General features: G+C 41.1%; 2 protein-coding genes across 4 annotated transcripts; both read left to right on the forward strand.

Moving 5' to 3' along the window:
• Nucleotides 1–186: 186 nt before the first annotated feature.
• On the forward strand, nucleotides 187–14,111 carry cops8 (COP9 signalosome subunit 8). Of its 3 annotated transcripts, XM_061792562.1 has the most exons (8): nucleotides 187–345; nucleotides 1,989–2,059; nucleotides 2,144–2,192; nucleotides 2,931–3,063; nucleotides 11,291–11,398; nucleotides 11,512–11,574; nucleotides 12,433–12,593; nucleotides 12,973–14,111. In XM_061792562.1, exons 1-7 carry the CDS (start codon nucleotides 274–276, stop codon nucleotides 12,552–12,554), a joined length of 618 nt encoding a protein of 205 aa, XP_061648546.1. In that variant the 5' UTR covers nucleotides 187–273; the 3' UTR covers nucleotides 12,555–12,593; nucleotides 12,973–14,111. The 3 variants fall into 3 exon arrangements, with proteins under 3 accessions (XP_061648546.1, XP_061648547.1, XP_061648548.1); XM_061792563.1 differs by lacking the exon at nucleotides 12,433–12,593; XM_061792564.1 differs by lacking the exon at nucleotides 12,973–14,111 and having other exon boundaries at nucleotides 12,405–12,577.
• trim63b (tripartite motif containing 63b) lies at nucleotides 6,203–7,759 on the forward strand. Its single transcript, XM_061792561.1, has one exon. It carries the CDS (start codon nucleotides 6,357–6,359, stop codon nucleotides 7,392–7,394), a length of 1,038 nt encoding a protein of 345 aa, XP_061648545.1. The 5' UTR covers nucleotides 6,203–6,356; the 3' UTR covers nucleotides 7,395–7,759.
• Nucleotides 14,112–19,125: the final 5,014 nt, after the last annotated feature.

The raw sequence follows: 19,125 nt of genomic DNA on the forward strand, positions 1-19,125 counted from the left end.
GGAAAAACTCCAGGATATGTTTCCTTTGCTTTGTTATTCCCCAAAAAATAACTCTGTGCTGTGATGAATGATTTCTTTGTAAGTAAGTAAGTAAGTAAGTAAATCTAAAACGTTGTCAATAACGGGCTGCAATGAGAACAATGGACTGATGAGGGCAGAAAAGCGCCAGTTACGTCGTAACTCCCAGCAAGACAAAGAAGAAGAAGAAGATATAGGAGTAGAAGAAGAGACAGACGACGTCATCATCAACAACACATTTCTCCTCTTCTCATCATGCCTTGTGCTGTGATGATGGAAGAAAATTTTGACAAACTACTGGAGCAGTGTGAAACTCAAGAGCTCGAGGTATGTTACAAAAAAGGGCTTCAATTTCTGTGCGGTTTTTCTTCAGTGCTGGTGTTTTAGCTTTAGTTCCGAAGACTAGGGACCTGGTCTGGGGTTATAAAGCAAAGCGACCAGCGCCCGAATAGCTGAGGCAAACTGACATAGTTTCAATCCCCCCCACTGTCATTTCTTGTGTGTTAGCAGGAGTTCGCCAGCTCGATGACAAATCGCATCGTAATGGTGGGCGGATCCAAACATCCACAACATCGATGCTAACGTTCTTATCAAAATAGAGTGATACCAGTGCAAAGAGATCAATATCCATCCATCCATTTTCTGAGCCGCTTCTCCTCACTAGGGTCGCGGGCGTGCTGGAGCCTATCCCAGCTGTCATCGGGCAGGAGGCGGGGTACACCCTGAACTGGTTGCCAGCCAATTGGAGGGCACATACAAACAAACAACCATGCGCACTCACGTTCACACCTACGGGCAATTTAGAGTCTCCAATCAATGCATGTTTTTGGGATGTGGGAGGAAACCGGAGTGCCCGGAGAAACCCCACGCAGGCACGGGGAGAACATGCAAACTCCACACAGGCGGGGCCGGGGATTGAACCCGGGTCCTCAGAACTGTGAGGCTGACGCTCTAACCAGTCGTCCACCGTGCCGCTCATTTATTTATATAGCGCATTTGATAAACAAGGTAAGCCAACGTGCTTAACGGTTAAAGGCATTTACAAACAAAGAGGAAAATACATTTAAAAACAAAGTACAGTAAGTAAAAGACAGTTTACAAAAATTACTAATAGAAATTAAATTAATAATGAAAAAAAGAATACTTTTTAATCTGGATTTAAAAACCATTGGCAGCTTATTCCAGGCAGTGATGAGCTTTTCCTGGTCTGCTTGGACCATGCAACCCTTCACTCTCGATATGTGCTTCAGATGATAGAAGGCTGTTTAAGTGATTGATTTGATATGACTGCTGAACGTCAGACTGGAATCTATCAGCACACCAAGGTGTCTTTCCTAGTCTTTGGTTGTTTTGTGATAGTCAATATTAAAGTTCTGAAGAATGTGACCCATCCAGTATATAGAAGCAGAACTAAAGCAGTCCAAGAACTGACCCCTGAGGGACCCCATACGTCGTTGCCATTCAGTCAGATTGAAAACTTCCAATGTTCATGAATTAACTCCTTTCCTACAAGTAGTACCTGAACCCTTTAATCACTGTTCCATTGAGTCCTACCCAAGTTTCCAACCTGTTCAACGGTATGTTATGATCAACTGTATCAAACACCGCACTGAGATCCGACAAGAACTGACACCTGATTCTGTTATGTGATGAGGTCGGAAACCTGATTGAAATTCGTCAAAAAGTCAATTTAAGTTCAAAAAATTATTGAGTTGATTAAAAAAACACTTGACAGTATTGGCTATGAAGGGAAGCTTTGAGATGGGTCTATAGTTAGCTAACATGGGTGGGAAGTAGCAGCGTTATTATAGGGATGACACGATCCCATCACATGATCAAAAATCGGGGTCGATCACTTGATTTTTAGCACGGACTCGGGTGCAAAAAAATGTGATCGGGACATCCCTACTGTATTATACATAGTAGTAATAATAATAATAATAATGTATATTATTGTTATGTTCCCACAGGCACCAGGAGGCATTGCGACCCCTCAAGTGTATGCTCAGCTTCTGGCACTCTATTTACTACATAATGATATGTAAGTTACCTGTGTCACCCACCCCCAAAAAAAAAAGATACAGCGAACTTTGCTTTCTGACGTGTGTCCATGTAATTTCTGTAGGAATAATGCCAGGTATCTCTGGAAGCGGATTCCCCAAGCAATAAAAGCGGTAAGAGTTATACTCCCCATCCTTTTTTAATGTATGTTGTGTAAGTGTCTCATACAAACAAAACAAAAACAAAAATAGGCAAACAAAAAATGTTATTACTACTGGTCATGATTCTTGCCTGGTATCTCCTAAAGAAGAAACAGAACTTCTGGTGTTCATTTATTATTCCACATAAGTGAATCATAAATGCAGTTATAACTACCACCGTTGTAAAATAAATAAATATATAAAAAATGACCAAATTTCAAAGTGTGATCAACATGAAATATGGAGCGGCACGGTGGACGACTGGTGAGAGCGTCTTCCTTACAGTTCTGAGGTCCGGGGTTCAATCCCCGACCCCGCCTGTGTGGAGTTTGCATGTTCTCCCCGTGCCTGGGTGGGTTTTCTCCGGGCACTCCGGTTTCCTCCCACACCCCAAAACATGCATGGTAGGTTAATTGACAACTCTAAATTGCCCGTAGGTGTGCCTGTGAGTGCGAATGGTTGTTTGTTTGTATGTGCCCTGCGATTGGCTGGCAACCAGTTCAGGGTGTAACCCGCCTCCTGCCTGATGATGGCTGGGATTGGCTCCAGCACTCCCGCGACCCTTGTGAGGATAAGCGGGTCAGAAAATGGATGGATGGATGGATGGATGGATGAAGTACGGAACTCTCCAAACCTTTATGTCCTTTATGTTGATAGTTCTAGTTCCAATAGTGATGAGATTCTAAGTAGCATTTTCTTTGTTGCACACAGGCAAATCCTGAATTAGCAGCAATTTGGACAGTTGGCCAGCACATTTGGCAGCGAGATTTCCCTGGGATCTACACATCTATTGCGGCTTACCAGTGGTCAGAAAATATCCTTCCGGTAATGGAGGCCCTTCAAGGTAAGTCTTACAGAGTGGTAGTGGGACAATGTGTCGATTGTCAATATATTTATGTACGCTCGAGGAGAACATGCAAACTCGACAAAGAGACGCCTGAGCTGAGACTTGAGTCTAGAACGTTTCATTCCGTCGCAGATGTGCTACCCACATGCCTACACTGTGCTGCCCTCAGTAGAGCTGACCCGTTTAAAACCTTGGGCCTCTTCAGTCTCATTTTTGCTAAGGAACTTTCTTTTCCTGTCCTAGCGAGATGACCCGGAAGTACGAGAAGGATGGGTTGTTCGAAAGGTGCCTAGATGCAGCCTTTAAGCCATCTTTAGCAAAGGTTACTCCTGACCAACCTTTATGAAAGGAAAGGAGATATATTACCCACAATCTTTTACAGCAGCAACATTTTTAAATTAACACACCACCAAGGAGGTTTACAGACTATGCGAAAACGCTCGGAAAGTTGAGTCGATTTATTTTCAAACAGTGTTTTCCTTTCCTCTTTTCGAAAGAAAGCACTTTTTCATCTTTGCTTGACCTGATGACATGTTCCAACAAAGGTTAAGGAAAGCTGGCATAAAGCCAAGGACATTTTTGACTTTCCATAGAGACCCCTTGTGTGTTTTTGAAATACATGATCGTATCCGTCAGCAGGGGGCACCAATTAAACACTACTTCAAGCCAACTTGGAAGCCAAGTTGTATTCGGAAATAAACAGTTATATGATTCCCGCTTTAAACAGCAACACTAGCTTAATTTCACAAACAGACTGAGCACAAACTGACAGGATTTTTTTGGTCCTTTGTTAGTTTTACATACGCATACAGTATAATTATATATACTTGGGAAGGTTTGCATCAGGTGACGTTCACTTGTGCAAGTGTTTTAATAATAGCATCTCCGTCATGTTTACGGTGCCGCCTCGTGTTGATGTGCCAGAGGTGTGTAGACGTACAGTTTGCCACAAGACACTTCGTGGAAATGGCAGGATGATAATTCCTCGATGGATGCTTTGACAGATGTAAACTGAAAGACTGGAATTACGAGTAAACAAAGTGGTTTTAACCCTCCTATTACATTTAGTTTCTTTAAAATTTCATGGTTTAATTTGAACTGCTGCATGTTTAACCATGGGCAAATACTAAATATCCATTCTATTTTTAGTGCAACTATTAGTCACTCATTAATTTTTTTCATAATCTGTATTTAATTTTGTACAAACTGCAGACGTATCCATCCATTTTGCTTTATCCTTTCAAATTCTGTTTAGCATCCTTGTGTCCCCTTTAATGGTGCTATATAAATACAATGTAAAGATATTGTTTTTATTATTTTTGTCACTGTTGGTTAAATTTTTAATACTGTAAAAAAAAATACTGTGTAAATTAAAGGTCCCCTTCCATCACTGTTTTTCTATTTAATTTCGATCTGGTTAGGGTTTGCTCCTATTCATTTGAATTGAAATGGCCGCGGCGATCATCGCTGGCGACAATGAATGCTAGCTTTGCTATTTCATCCATCACAGTTACATTTGAAAAATAGAAACTTAGTTAAGTATTGTAAAACACAACATATGTATACTTATAGACTTTATTCATATGGCTGAGACATGCTTGCTCAAAAACACGGAAATGCCATGTTGAACATAATGAACAGTTTCTTATTTACGATGATTATCTGGTAATGCGAAATTCAACTTCCAATAAACTTTGCTGCTTGAACCGGCATACCTGACATGTCTATATATGATAGTCCAAATTAAAATGAAGGTGATACTCTGGCCTTGAACAGTTTTACCTGTAAATGTTTAGTCCACTTTAAAATTGAACCAGAAGCAATGCACAATTATGTAAAATCATATTGGGAACTAGGAATAATCTTTCATAGGCAACATTATTTTTTTGGGGGGGGCTCTTATTTTTAAATGTTCTGTATTAATAGCACAGGCTTTGACATTGACAAAAAGGTAAACCTTGAGAAATGAGCAAGTTCTGATTTATTTTCAATGTTCATGCATTGCTTTTGATAGGAACGTTGCCCCTTCCAAAATGGCTGCCACATAGTCATGTTAGTAAGATGCTACACCGTATCGAGCTTCTATTCATACATGTGGTTTTAACATTACATCAACACATAACCTGTGTGCTAAGTTTGAATAAATCATTGTTAGCCTTAAGTTAATGTTAACATTTTCAGCGTTAAGCACTTAGTTCACAGCCATTGAAGCTAATATTATCAACTAACTAGCCAAATAGCAGCTAACAGCTTAGATGCTTGTTTATCACTGTTGTGCTGCCAGTTCTGTCTCGTGGTTTTTGAATCGCTTACCTCTTCAGTATTTTGGGTGAAATGCTCAAATTTTCGAACGCTGTTGCTAACTCGGATGAGCCGTAGATCTTGCGGGAATGTCATGGCTAACCTGGGTGATTACTACAGCGCATGTGCGTCATAGACATGCCTGGATAACTTCTACGGCGTATGTGCGTCACAGTGGCAGAAGCCAGTAAGGCAAACAACATGCGAGGTAGCGGGAGGATTCTGGCACTTTCTTGCGAAATCAAAGCTTAAAAAAATAAAACAACAACATTGACTATTAAATGAATTGTCAATTTTGATCTCGTTGTCGTGAATAGTCGACTAATCGTGGCCCCCCTAGTCAGTAACTGTAACTTTTTTTCGCAATTGTCCACTTCAGTCATGTTCGGCCGTGTCTCACGGTGTGCGAAAAGCCCTTGTACATGTCTACTTGAACAAACCTATTTTTTTATTAAAAAAGTATTGTTAATAGCTCATGCTAATTGGACAAAAATAGGAAACGTAGTTTAGAAATTGTGTTTGTTTCCAGTTCACATAGGGGCGTAACAAACAACAAACAGCCTTATGAAAGCATCTGTTTTACACCTTGTACACGGTTGTTTGTTTGGCTCCCTTCTACATCAGTCACATGCACCCTGTTTATTTCTCCATCCGTCCACCATGTCCACCTCTCACTTTGGATGTCGCACACAGCCAATTGGGACATGTGACACATGCTGCAATGGTTGGGTGGGGGGGGGCATTTCTGTGAAAAGTTCCCCGGGCCAGCAAGCAAGCAGGCAGGAATGTGTGCTTTGGTTTGTTAGCTCAAATGTCACCAGCTGTGAGGGGGGCGGTATAAAGGACAGCGCCGCGAGTTCATCAGCCAGAGTAGATCTATAAATGACCCGGTAGTAGCACACACCAAGGATAACAGAGCGTAGTGTCTTCTTTGTTACAAAAACTTTTCCCAACTGACCAACAAAGAAGTTGGACATTTATTTTCTATCATGGATCTCCAGAGGACCGGATCCTTGGTTCGCCCTCCAAGTCCCATGGACAGCCTGGAGAAGCAACTGAGCTGCCCCATCTGCCTGGACATGTTCACCAAGCCTGTGGTCATCCTGCCCTGCCAACACAACCTGTGCCGCAGCTGCGCCAGCGACCTCTACGACTCACGCAACCCGTACCGCTTTTCCGGCGGCGTCTTCCGCTGCCCCACGTGCAGGTTCGAGGTGGTGCTGGACCGTCATGGTGTCCACGGGCTCCAGCGGAACCTGTTGGTGGAGAACATCATCGACATCTACAAGCAGCAGCAAGAATTGAGCGGCAACAGCAACACTGAAACCTCCCTGAAGCCTAAAGAGTCCAAAGAGCCCAAGTGCCAGGAGCATGAAGACGAGAGAATCAACATCTACTGCAAAACCTGCCAGACCCCGACATGCTCCATGTGCAAAGTGTTTGGGCAGCATAAAGACTGCGAGGTGGCGCCTTTAGAGAGTGTCTACCAGGCCCAAAAGGGTGAACTGAGCAATGCCATTGACAGCCTGGTGGCCAGCAACGGACGCCTTCAGTCTCTGCTCATCCAGATGGAAGACGCTTGCCGTGCCGTACAGGAAAACGCGCAGCGCGCTAAACAAGGCCTAGCCGAGCGCTTCGACCTGCTGTATGCCATCCTGGAAGAGCGAAAGACCATCCTCCTGGAGCAAATCGGTAAAGAGCAAGACGAGAAGGTGGCCACGCTTCGGGCGATGTCCCAACGTTATGGCGAGCGACTCCAAGCCAGCACCGACCTCACCGATTCGGCCGTAAGGGCACTGGAGCAGAGCGGCGCCGCCGAGTTTCTGGTGTCGGCCAAAGGCCTCATCACGCAAACCAAAGATGCGGCCAGAGGCTCCATGGGTGAGGAGCGGCCCGAGCCGGGTTTCGAGAAGATGGATCATTTCGCCGTGTCAACAGAGCACGTTGTGGCGGTGCTGGCAAAAATGGACTTTGGCTCAGACGACGACGATGATTTTGATGATGCGGAGGAGGAAGAGGAGGAATAATGGAAAATGAAGTGATGCTGGACTTATGTACTTGGGAAGATGTTCTGACAAGAGTATGGCAGGGATTTGTGGATGTTATTGATAATAAGTTATGGGGGGATGTGGGATAGCGTCACTTGCCAGTACTTTCGGTGCAATATTTACCAAGTTGAATACATAACTTTCCTTTTTATACTTTTGTACTTCTGAACCACTTGAATGTTGGTGTTAAGAGGAGATGTCAAGTTTAAAGTAACGAATGTCTAAGATGTTGATTTTGTTCAAATTGTAGCATATGGTTCTAGATGTTTTGCTATTTCTCACTTTGTCTTGGTTGACTTACTTGGACTTGAATGGAACCCCAAATAAAGCTGCATGACATTAAATTGTGAACCATCTTTATTGTTAGCTCTAAGGTTTGTATTCAGAGCCACTAATTCGAGAAGCGTCCATTGTTCTTTTGAAGTGTTTCGATCAGAATGTGTCCGGAGTGCTCTTACATAGATTTAGGCTGCATTTAAAAATAAAAGCATAGCTATGTCCTGCCTGCTTTGCCTTTGCCGGTGAAAAGCGGGGGCTATTTTTAAGAGGTGAGAGGGTGAGAAGTGATAGCTGCCCTAGAATAGACTGCCAGAGAAGGACAGGGCAGGTCCTGTTTCCCCCTCCCACCACCTCTCGATAAAACACAGCTCCTCCAACTTAGACATCTTTTCTCAGCACGCTTCAGCCCTACTCTGGACTGATACAGTTGCCGCCCTCGTCATCACCCCGGGGTCGCGAGATCGCGATAAAAATATATATCTGCTTCGGGACTGGGTTACAGAAAGCCCCTTGAGATGACCTGCTTGGCTTTGTTGATCACTCGGTTTCCAATGTGCAGCCTCAAAATGGTTACATCAGTGGCACTTCCATTAATAACCCTCCTGTCATGTTTCTGGTCGAAATGACCTGTTTAAAAAAAAAAAAAATTAATCTGAAAATAATATTCAATTTCTAAAAAAGAAAAAAAAAGATAACTTCTTCTGCTAGCCTTACTTTTCTTTTTTTCCTTTATACACACATGGACAAAAGTGTTTGTACCCCTCTGTCAATGATAGAAAAATGCACAATCATCACAAAAATATTCTCCCAGAGGCATTGTGGCTTGCCAATATGCATTTCAGCAAATTCCACTGTCACCAGTTTTAAGTTATCCATCCATCCATTTTACGTACCACTTATCCTCACTAGGGTCCTGGGCAGCATGGAGCCTATCCTGGCTGACTCTGGGCGAGAGGCAGGGTGCACCCTGAACCAGTCAATCGCAGGGCACACACAGAGAAACAACCATTCCCACTCACATTCACACCTATGGGCAATCGAGAGTCTTCAATTAATCTACCATGCATTTTTTGGGATGTGGGAGGAAACCGGAGACCCTGGAGAAAACTCACACAGGCACCGGGAGAACAGGCTAGGCTGGATTTGAATCTGAGTTAATCTGCAGTTACTGCAGTGCTTACTGTTTTTCCATTTATTAGTTTTAGAATTATGACCTGAAAGTATATTTCATGCAAATATTTACTGTAATTATGACTTGTGCGTTACCATGAGCTTGTGAGACTACGGCACATTCCGAATTACGTACCAATTTCTGTACTATGCCGCCATAGTATTGTATTTACATAGTTTGAGGTTAAAAAGTGTGATTTTTCACTTTTAACAGAACCACGTTAAAAAATGAGACATTATATCATAAGCACGATGTTCGGTTACCTTACAGCAAATACTAATTGACACCATGATTAAAAACTCATCAAGTTTCTACAGCATGTGAGAGAGAGAGAGAGAGAGAGAGAGAGAGAGTTTGTGTAGACAGGAAGCTCGCTGGATTGGAGTATGGGAACAACAGTCTTGTCAAATCTTCTGACGTCTCCTTCCAGCTGTCTTTTCTTATCCGACCACGTTATTGTCATGAATGCTGGCCGCCGCGGTCGACACAAGTGGGGGTGTTGATACACATAGACTAGGTTGCTAGGATATAAAAAATGCAGGGCCGCAACCCCGAGGCATTAATGTGAGAGCTGCTAGAGGCAGCGGTGCACCAAGTGCATTTTGTCCCCTGGCCCCCTTCACACTTAACTCATATTCCAAACAACAGCACCAGGTCAGGCTGAAGGAAGAATATTTTGGGCAGCTTTGACATTTGAGACTCTCCAGCCATTGCTAGTTGATAAAGACTTTGCCTGACCCAGATTGTTAGTGTAACTGCAGGCATAAACCTGTGCAGCCAGAAGATTGCCATTAAGTTATGGCATTGAGCATAAATGTTAGCCTTTTAGGAAAGGTTTGACACTGAAGCACATATTTAAAAAGTAGAATGTTTAATCTTGATCTTTTTATATCATTATGTCAGTCTTCTTCATGTCCCATCTTTTTATAGTGACAACACTTGCTACTATTGTTTCTGTGTTGCTGTTTTTCAACGTGGCAGAACGGTTTTCAATTTCAATCAATCTACCTCACAATTTTGAGGTTTGTGGTTCGATTCTCAGCTGCGACTTTCCTTTAGCCCGAGGGTATGGTAGCATCCTTCCACGTTAAAAAAAAGATGCACGTTAGATTCATTGAAGACTCTAAATTGTCAATAGGCCTGAATGGTTGTTTGCCTATTTGTGCCCTGCAATTGATTGGCTTCCCTAATGAGAATAAGTGATAGAGAAAATGGTTGGATAGACATTTTTCAATGTCAATGTCCCGGTTTTTAACTTTCAACTTGATGACAGTGTTTTGGCATGTAAGAGAGGGGCTCGGAGCACGTAAACGCGTTTCAAGGCTTTGAAAAGTGAGCACACCCAGCATGTGAAGTTTAAGGCTTGACACTCACTGAACATGACCGTTTGTCAAGAGCAATTGTCACTGTCACACTGACATAGCCACCCATCTTATTGTCGCAGATTTCACACTGCGGCAAATTGGCGCATTCGATGCGTAACAATAGAGCTGGAATTTGCACCATTAACCATTAACATATCAGTGTGACACCTCGGCATTAGAGACTTAAAGGTCCTGTATTTTGCCAAACCAACTTTTTCTGGTATGTGGGATGTTACATTCTCTCTAAGGTGTCTCAGTAAATAGGAATTAAAATGGTCCATGCATTCCTGAGTCCCAGGTGTTTTTCTGCCGAGAGGCCTGAAATCATGTCATTCGAATTTCTCCATCTTATCTAATTCACGAGCGAAGCCTTCCCTTTCTGCTCCAGAGCCAACGCTGTCAACATAACAAACATGCGTGCTCTCACAAGTGAGTATTGTACACGGAGGCAACCAATCAGGGGAAAGGTGGCGTTCTCAGCCAAATATGGACAAAGTGGATACAAAACTGGGTCAAACAGAAGTAGCTGTAAGAGGGGCCTTTTCTGGACACTCATATGACAAAACTAAGGTGTTTTAAAAAAATATATAGATGAAATTAACACTTTTATACGAAGTCCATGTTAGAGAGTCACTCTATGAAGGTCTAAATAGCCAAAATACGGGACCTTTAAAATGGCAGGGAAAAACGGGGACCACTCGTCTCCCTTTCTCGAAGACTTGAAGCGCAATCACGTGATCAGATAATACATGCTGAACCACTGACTTGAAAGTCAAAAAAGGGAAATTGAAATTAGAAAATTAAATTACACTGAAAAACCAAAAGCACTGTCAGTGTGGGGGACGGGACATGAAGAATGACATTGAAAAACACCGTGTTAAAGAAATCCAAATTGTCTAATTTTCCTGTGTAATGGAAATATTAGTGTCAATACTATTGTTGCCAATACAATTAAGTTGTCTTGATTTGATTGAACCTTTTCATTATCTCTACGATTTATATAAGTTAGGTTGCCAGACACTTTTGCCCATGAAGTCATCGCTCTTTGTTTTGCTTCCCAGAGAGTACGCGTCAAAGGGCATACAGACTCGTGGCACAGGCGTACACCTCCATTACTGCCGAAGATTTCGCTGCCTTTGTGGGCTACTCGGTGGAAGAGGCCGTAAAAGGTAAGTCGCGACACAAGCGCCAAGGAAGAGTTATTTAAGCTTTAAAATGATGCCGTTGTACAAAAATGTGGTGGGTGTTGTTTTTTTACTTGACTGCTTCTCTTTGACTGAAGGTGTGGTGAATCAGGGCTGGCAGGCAGATCCCACGACCAGAATGGTGATGCCTAAAAAGCCAGGTAGGTGGCACTATTGCAGGTTTGAAATGGTCAACATTTTCACCCCTCCTTACACCAGTGGTTCTCAGTGTAGTGCTAGTACCACTAGTGGTACGCAGGCTCTCTCTAGTGGTCTGTGAAAGAATCACTTCCCAAGTACAGTTCAGTTGTATTTATCTTTTTAGTATAATACATTTGCATTTAATCTTTAAGAACTGTTTGTTTTTCAACTTTATGACTGTACAATTTTTATTTGACTTAAATTAGCATTACATTTAAATTGAATCGTTATTTAAGTGAATATTTATTTTATTTAGCTGCAGTGTTAATGTTCAGACTGTGTACAATATTGCAGTGGCTTACAGTAACATTAAATACACACTACCAGTCAAACGTTTCAAAATACACGTTCCCATGCTATTGAATGGAGAAGTGTCACTAAACCTTTGACTGGTAGTCCAGTCAATTTTATTTTTATGCAGTTCACAACAGAAGTTGTCTCAAGACACTTTATATATTGCGCAGGTCAAGAACCAAATACCTCATACATAATAGACAGATATATATATATATATGTGGATATAAGAAACCAACTGAACCATATGAGCAAGCAATTGGCGACAGAGGTAAGGAAAAACTCCGTCTAAGGAAGAAACCTTGAACAAACCCAGATTCTGTTGGGCGACTGTCTGCCTCGGCCGGTTGGCTTGAGATGAAGAGACAGAGGCACAGAGGGTAGATGGCGAGAGAAGACAGGGTAGAGGGTTTGAGCAGCTCGGGAGGGACGAGAGAACAATGGGGATAATAACAGCCACATAAACAGCAATAATATACTCCCATGATGACAGCAGTAGCGACGATATTGATCCGCTCCAACAGCACCGCCGATTACAAGTAGATGCATGGGAATGCACGCCTCCAGAATCAGAGAGCATCAGCCAATGGGAAGGGAGAGAAAGACAAAGAGAAAAAGGCTAAGTAGCACACTCCGTGGATGGTGAGAAGGGGAGAGAGGAAAGAAGAGGAAGTAAAGATGTCGAGTGAGTAGATCCTTTCCTTCTCACCCCTTATTTTTTAGTGCCGTCACATGTCTTTATTTCTGTTAACCAATGAAAAAAAAGACATCTGCTGCACACATGTTCAACTTGAAACAAGCTCGCTCCCCAACCTTCCTTCTTATGTGCCACTGGTATGAAGGAGTTGTCTTACTCTATCCAGTAAAAAAATCTCCCTGGTTGGGATTGAACAAAAAGCGATGCAACGTTGCGCAAGTCAACTCGGTCGTTAGCAAGACACGGGTGGCGTGAGAGCATATGCAGATGTTGACACCTGCGTTGAAATGTGGGAGCCATAGTGGGCAGTTAAAATCAGAGAGATGTAAAACATAGACCCTTTGTCTCTCTGCTGTCCTCTGCGCAGATCCTCCCCCCGTTTCGTCGGTTCCCAACGAGCAACAGTTGGCCAGACTTACCGACTACGTGGCTTTTCTGGAGAACTGATAACCACAACAACCCTGGTCACTCTTTTTTCCTGATATTTGTGCAGACTCATCACTGTGCTTTTGCTCATTTCTGATTAAAAACTAAACTAAAAAACAAGTTTTTGATTTTTCATTACATGTGACATCAATATCCTTGTTTCATCAAGTCCTCCAGTTCTTCATTATCAGCTGTTTGATGTTTAGCTGTGGGAATTGTGCATACTCTGGGTATGCACAATTCCCACAGTGCTTTTATCTTAGTTCAGTGCCAGCTGTTCTAATTTCAACTTCCTAACCCATCCATCCATCCATTTTGTGAGCCGCTTCTCCTCACTAGGGTCGCGGGCGTGCTGGAGCCCATCCCAGCTATCATCGGGCAAGAGGCGGGGTACACCCTGAACTGGTTGCCAGCCAATCGCAGGGCACATACATACAAACAACCATTTGTACTCACATTCACACCTACGGACAATTTAGAGTCTTCAATTAACCTACCATGCATGTTTTTGGGATGTTGGAGGAAACCGGAGTGCCCGGCGAAAACCCACACAGGCACGGGAAGAACATGCAAACTCCACAGAGGCGGGGCCGGGGATTGAACCACGGTCCACAGAACTGTGAGGCGGACGCTCTAACCAGTCGTCTAACGTGCCGCCACTTCCTAACCCTTTCTAGAATTTTTTTCAAATTTTCAACTTAATAGTGGGGGTGTGGTGTGTACGACATCCCCAACACACTCTTTCTACGTTACGAGCAAAGCGCACAGTGACGAATAATATGTCATTCCCGCTGCACCGGAAGGTTGCTGCCATAGGAACGGAACACTAAACCGACGACCCCTTGTACTTCCTTATCAGCTCTTCTATATTTAGCTGTATTATGAGCCATAGTATCTAATGTGAATATCCCATTTAAAAATGTGGTGACTGTTTTTAATGTCGCTGTTTTTACATTCTTATTTTTTTTGAATTAATTTAGTTTTTTTACTGTCAGCTTAATGGTGGTGTTTTGACATGTTTGGGGAGGAAAAGAAGTTAATGTATGTTTTTGAAGCCTGCAATAAAACAAGCATACTGTGTTAATTAGTACGTAATCAAAGTATTTGATATGAGTTTATCAAAGTACGACCAAAATTTTGTGTTGCTTGGCAAAACTGGTGGCAGGTGCAATTTTTTTCTAACTTTCCAGGAGTTTACTGTACTTTACTGTCGTTGCCCTTTCCTTTTGTATCCCCATGACATTTGAAAAGTGCTATATATCTGTACGTAGTTATGTTTATGTGCATATGTACTGAGTCATGTATACTGACCCATGTCTGGCCATGTGTTGAAGAAGCACCGCCGGCCTTCTTGACGGTGCACATGCCAGTGACAGTGTGAGCGTGAGAAGTCACCCGACTCCCTGCTGGCCTTGGAAGATGTCTGCCAGGACTAAATTTCACTTGCGCACGAGCGGATAAACATATCGCACCGCATAAGATGATGAATCTGAACTTTAACTGTGTTTTTGTATTTACCTTCTCATTTTGTATTTTCTTTTTTAAACCTGGAGGGCACTGGTGTCAAACTCAAGGCCCGGGGGGCCAGATCCGGCCCGCCACATAATTTTATGTGGCCCGCGAAAGCAGATCATGTGTGTCAACTTTCATGATTCTTGCTCAAATCTGTTGCAAATTTTTGTATAATATTCATATGTAATGAATAGTAATGAACTATTGTAAGCATGTTTTGCCTCCAAACCCCTATTACAGTTACGTGAACAATAGTTAAGCAAACCATTATCCTTGACTTCTAATTTCAAAACTATCCATCCATCAATTTGTTGTCTATATGTCATAATATGATGAGGCGATTAAACATTGATATGGTTTTACAATCATAATGGGCCTCTGAGGATAACCGTATCTACAATGTGGCCCGCGACAAAAATTAGTTTGACACCCCTGCTGTAGGGGATGCCATGTGTCAAAATAGAAAACACGAGCACAGTATACAAAATGGTAAGGACCACGAGGTGGGAGTATTTTACTAAATTCAAAAATATCTCATCCCACATTTTCAGTATCCAGGTTTTGGAGTGTAAAGCCTAGTAGCTGCCATCTAGATGTCACATTCGAAAGAGCTGAGAACACATAGACCATAAAATGGTGCAGGTAGCAACCTGCCAATGTGCACTTGTCAACCACAAACGTTGATGGTGCTATATAATTCTATGCTTAGTTTGTTGACCGTTGGGCAACCACGTATCAAGTGTTAGATGTTAGTTTTGCGACAAAATGTATTTTGATGTGTCGATGCAATCGTTAAGATTATTGACCACTGGACAACCATGCGTCAAGCGTTACTTGACAGACGGTGTCTTCCAATGCAATTTCGTAAGATTGCTGACCGTTGGGCAAGCATGTGCCACGTGCTAAAAGGTTAATTTTACGACATTAAAATGCGCCATGGTGCGTCAATGTAATCTGCAAGATTGTTGACCATTGGGCCACCACGTGTCAAGTGTTAGTTTTACTTTTGCGACAATAAAATGTGTTTTTGTGCGGCGATGGTATCGCTTAGGTTATTGCCTGTTGGGCAGCCATGTGTCAAATGTTAATTTCGTGAGACTAAAATGTGTTCTGATGCAAAGCGGTATGATTGTTGCCCATTCGGCAACTATGCTATGTGTCGAGTGTTAATCGTTACTTTTGTGACATTCAAATGTTCAAATTGTTTATTATTGGGCAACCATGTGTCAAATGTTGCTTTTGTGACATTAAAATGTACTTCGATATAATCAGTAAGGGTGTTGACCTCAGGATGTGGACCTTTTGCTAACCATGTGTCAAGTGCTTAATACTATCAATACTATCAGGAGAGTCTGTAAAGTTGTTGACCGTTGGGCAACCATCTGTCAAAAGTGTTACTTTTTCAACATTAAAATGTGTTTTGATACAATTGGTAAGATTGGTGACCAGTGGGCAACCATCCGTGAAGCACAAAATGTATTTTTGCAAAACTAAAATGTGTTTCAATGCAGTAAAATTGTTGACTGTTGTGCAACCATGTTTCAAGCATTAATGCAAATCCTACCTTAGCAACATTAAAATGTGTTTTGATACAATTGGTAGAGGTGTTGACCATTTGGTGACCATGTGTCAAGTAAGGGTTATACAGACTACTTGACTTTTCAATTTTAGTTCTCCTCAATGACATTTAGTGCGTGACGTCAAGTAGTCGCTAATCACTTGTTTTCAGCTTTGAGGAGGAGGTGGAGCCGCTTGCAAGAATGGAGGAATCAAATAAGAAATTGTTATCAAGTGTTCCTTTTGCAACATTAAAATCCGTTTCGACACAAACGGAAATGTTATTGATCATTGGGTAACCTCATTTGTGTCAAGTGTTAACACAAATCTTATTTTTGCGACCTCACAATGTGTTTCAATGTGTCATTCCAATCATTAAGGTCATCTGAAAGACAACCCCAACTTGGCGTCCTACTGGTGGGAGCTGTTTATATTGCAAGTGAGTAACCCGATGCACTCAAATAAATTGACACGTTATCATGATCATTAAAATCTATCGAGGTAATGTTGTGAAAGTTTGTTTTGAAATGAAGACTTGCGTCATGGTGAGTCCAGAATAACTTCCTTGTATTTCATTGTTGCAGTTGTAGAAGAGGCTTAGTGGTTTAGTGGCAAAATGAGGATTTGAAAATGGCAAATTTAGGACTATAAAGGTAGGCCAAAAAGCAGGTGTTTGTGTTGAGGTCAAGGTTCGGGTCATACATAGTCAGGGAACAAAAATGCTACACAAAACAAAATTTCCAAGCTGTAAAATTGGTATGCCTACTGTACTGTACCAAGAAGTCTCAATATGCAACATCTACCGTTACATCCCAATGGGAAGTAATTTAAAGAAGAAGAAAAAAAGATGACATAAAGACACAAATGTAGTCGAAGGTATGAAAAAATTACCAAAATACTACAATATAAAATATTCTTTGAAAAAATACCCAAATGTATACAAAAATAATAAAAAAAAAAAAGACAAACAATTGAACAAGGTTTTCAATACAAAAGCATTGGCAAAAATATATTTAAGATGATGTAAAATTTATATTGGGATAAAAAGAAAAATGCTACCATCAAAATATAAAATAATACAAAAACAAAAGATTAGATGAAAACATTACATGTTGATAGATGTAATACAAAATACAAAATATTAATAATTTACAAAAAAGAGATAAAACATTGCATAAGTATAATGTGTAAAAATAGACATGAAAAATACATAAATACAATATAGAACTATCAAACAAAAAACAAATATACAAAAATATTTGAAAATAGCATAAACATTAAAAATACATGAATTCTAGAAGAAATACAAAACTGATACCCAAAAAGTTGGCAAACATTGGAACATACAAATGTTAGAAAAAAATAAACAAACTAGATTCATGGCCTGTACTTTGGTACGAAGTTAAATCTTAAAGGTGTTAACTGCCAAGGGTTATTTTACGTTAATTTTTTTATTGAATGAGTCAGTGTCTTGCAAATAGGGACTGATATAGGTGACTTCGCCTATTTAATAAAGAAGATGACCTCTACTTGATAGCGTGGCACAGAATACACTATAGTACCGTATTGTATGTCAAATGAAAGGCACTAGAGGGCGGTCTCGTGCAGTTATTGGCCTGACCCCGTCGTCGACACGGAAAGATGGCAGAAAGAAATATGCTTTAAAAAGGAGAGACAAAGTAATGCTCAAAATATTACAAAAAAAAAAAAAAAAAAAGTAGACAAAACATACACCAGCACACAAATATTAGAAATAAATAAATGTGAGGGTCACAAATACTCAATTGTTAGAATAAAACTTAAAGTACGGTTAAAAAAAGAGCAAAAATACTCGAAAAATTACACAAATATTGATGAAAAATATGTAAAAATAATATACACTTGACATAAATATGAGCTAGAAATAAATTTATTGGCGGAGGGCGGGGGACGAGACAATAACTTCTTAACTAATAAAGGATTGTATAAGTAAATAACCTTAAATATCAGACAAACGAAAGTCGAAATTCAAAAATATTAGACAAAGATCCAGCCATGCATTTTCTGAACCGCTTCAACTCACTCAGGTCGCGGCGGTGCTGGTGCCTATCTCGGGAGGCCGGGTACACCCTCAACTGGTCGCCAGCCAGTCGCAGGGCACATAGAAACAAACCGTCATTCGCACCTACGGGCAATTTAGTCTACAATCGACCTACCGTGCATGTTTTGGGGATGTGGGAGGAAACCGGAGTAACCGGAGAAGGCACGGGCAAAACGTGCAAACGCCACACTGCACAACTGTGAGGCTAACCTTGGATGAAGATTTTGGAATAAAAAGGATCAAATACAAAAACAATGGTACAAAAACATGGAATCCAAAATATTAGACAAAAGACAACAAAAATATGATTAGAAAAAAATATAATACAAATATTTGTATAATAAGGCAAAATATTTGACAAATTACAGTATCAGGAAAAAATATTATGGCCAGAATAAAAAAGTATACTAGACAAAAATATGACCAAAAGAAAATAAAAAATCCCTTGAAAATTGACAAAATACAATCAAAAAAATATAGCAGTCACCTGGGCTGCCTTGTTTTGTGGCACTGTAACATTTTCTACGTTGTCTTTTTCTCGTACTTCTTTTACTTCTCCGGTTTGCGTCGTCTTTCTCAGTTTTTTGTTTTTTTTTACTATTGTGGCGCACAGTAGAAGGAAGAAAAAAAAATCCTAAAGACAGCTACTACTCGCAGAAACGCTCAATAGGGTATTTACGATAATCATACATTTGAAGCGCTAATACTCTGAAATTGGATTTATAGTGCTCTATAGAATGCAGTTGTAGTTGTAAGCTTTCATCAAAAGTAGTTTTTGTGTAAGACGGACAAACATTTCATTCCTTCCCTTTTTTTTTTTTATTCTTTTTTTTAATCTGATGCCACATCAGGGAGTTGGTTAATTTGCCGAGGCTCAGTCCGCAGCAAAAACTGTCTCACGTCTGCACAGTGAAAATGTTTCCATGTGGGAAACAAGATGAGTCA

This window comes from Phyllopteryx taeniolatus, chromosome 12, assembly GCF_024500385.1.
Source record: "Phyllopteryx taeniolatus isolate TA_2022b chromosome 12, UOR_Ptae_1.2, whole genome shotgun sequence".
In the NCBI taxonomy this organism is placed as follows: domain Eukaryota; kingdom Metazoa; phylum Chordata; class Actinopteri; order Syngnathiformes; family Syngnathidae; genus Phyllopteryx; species Phyllopteryx taeniolatus.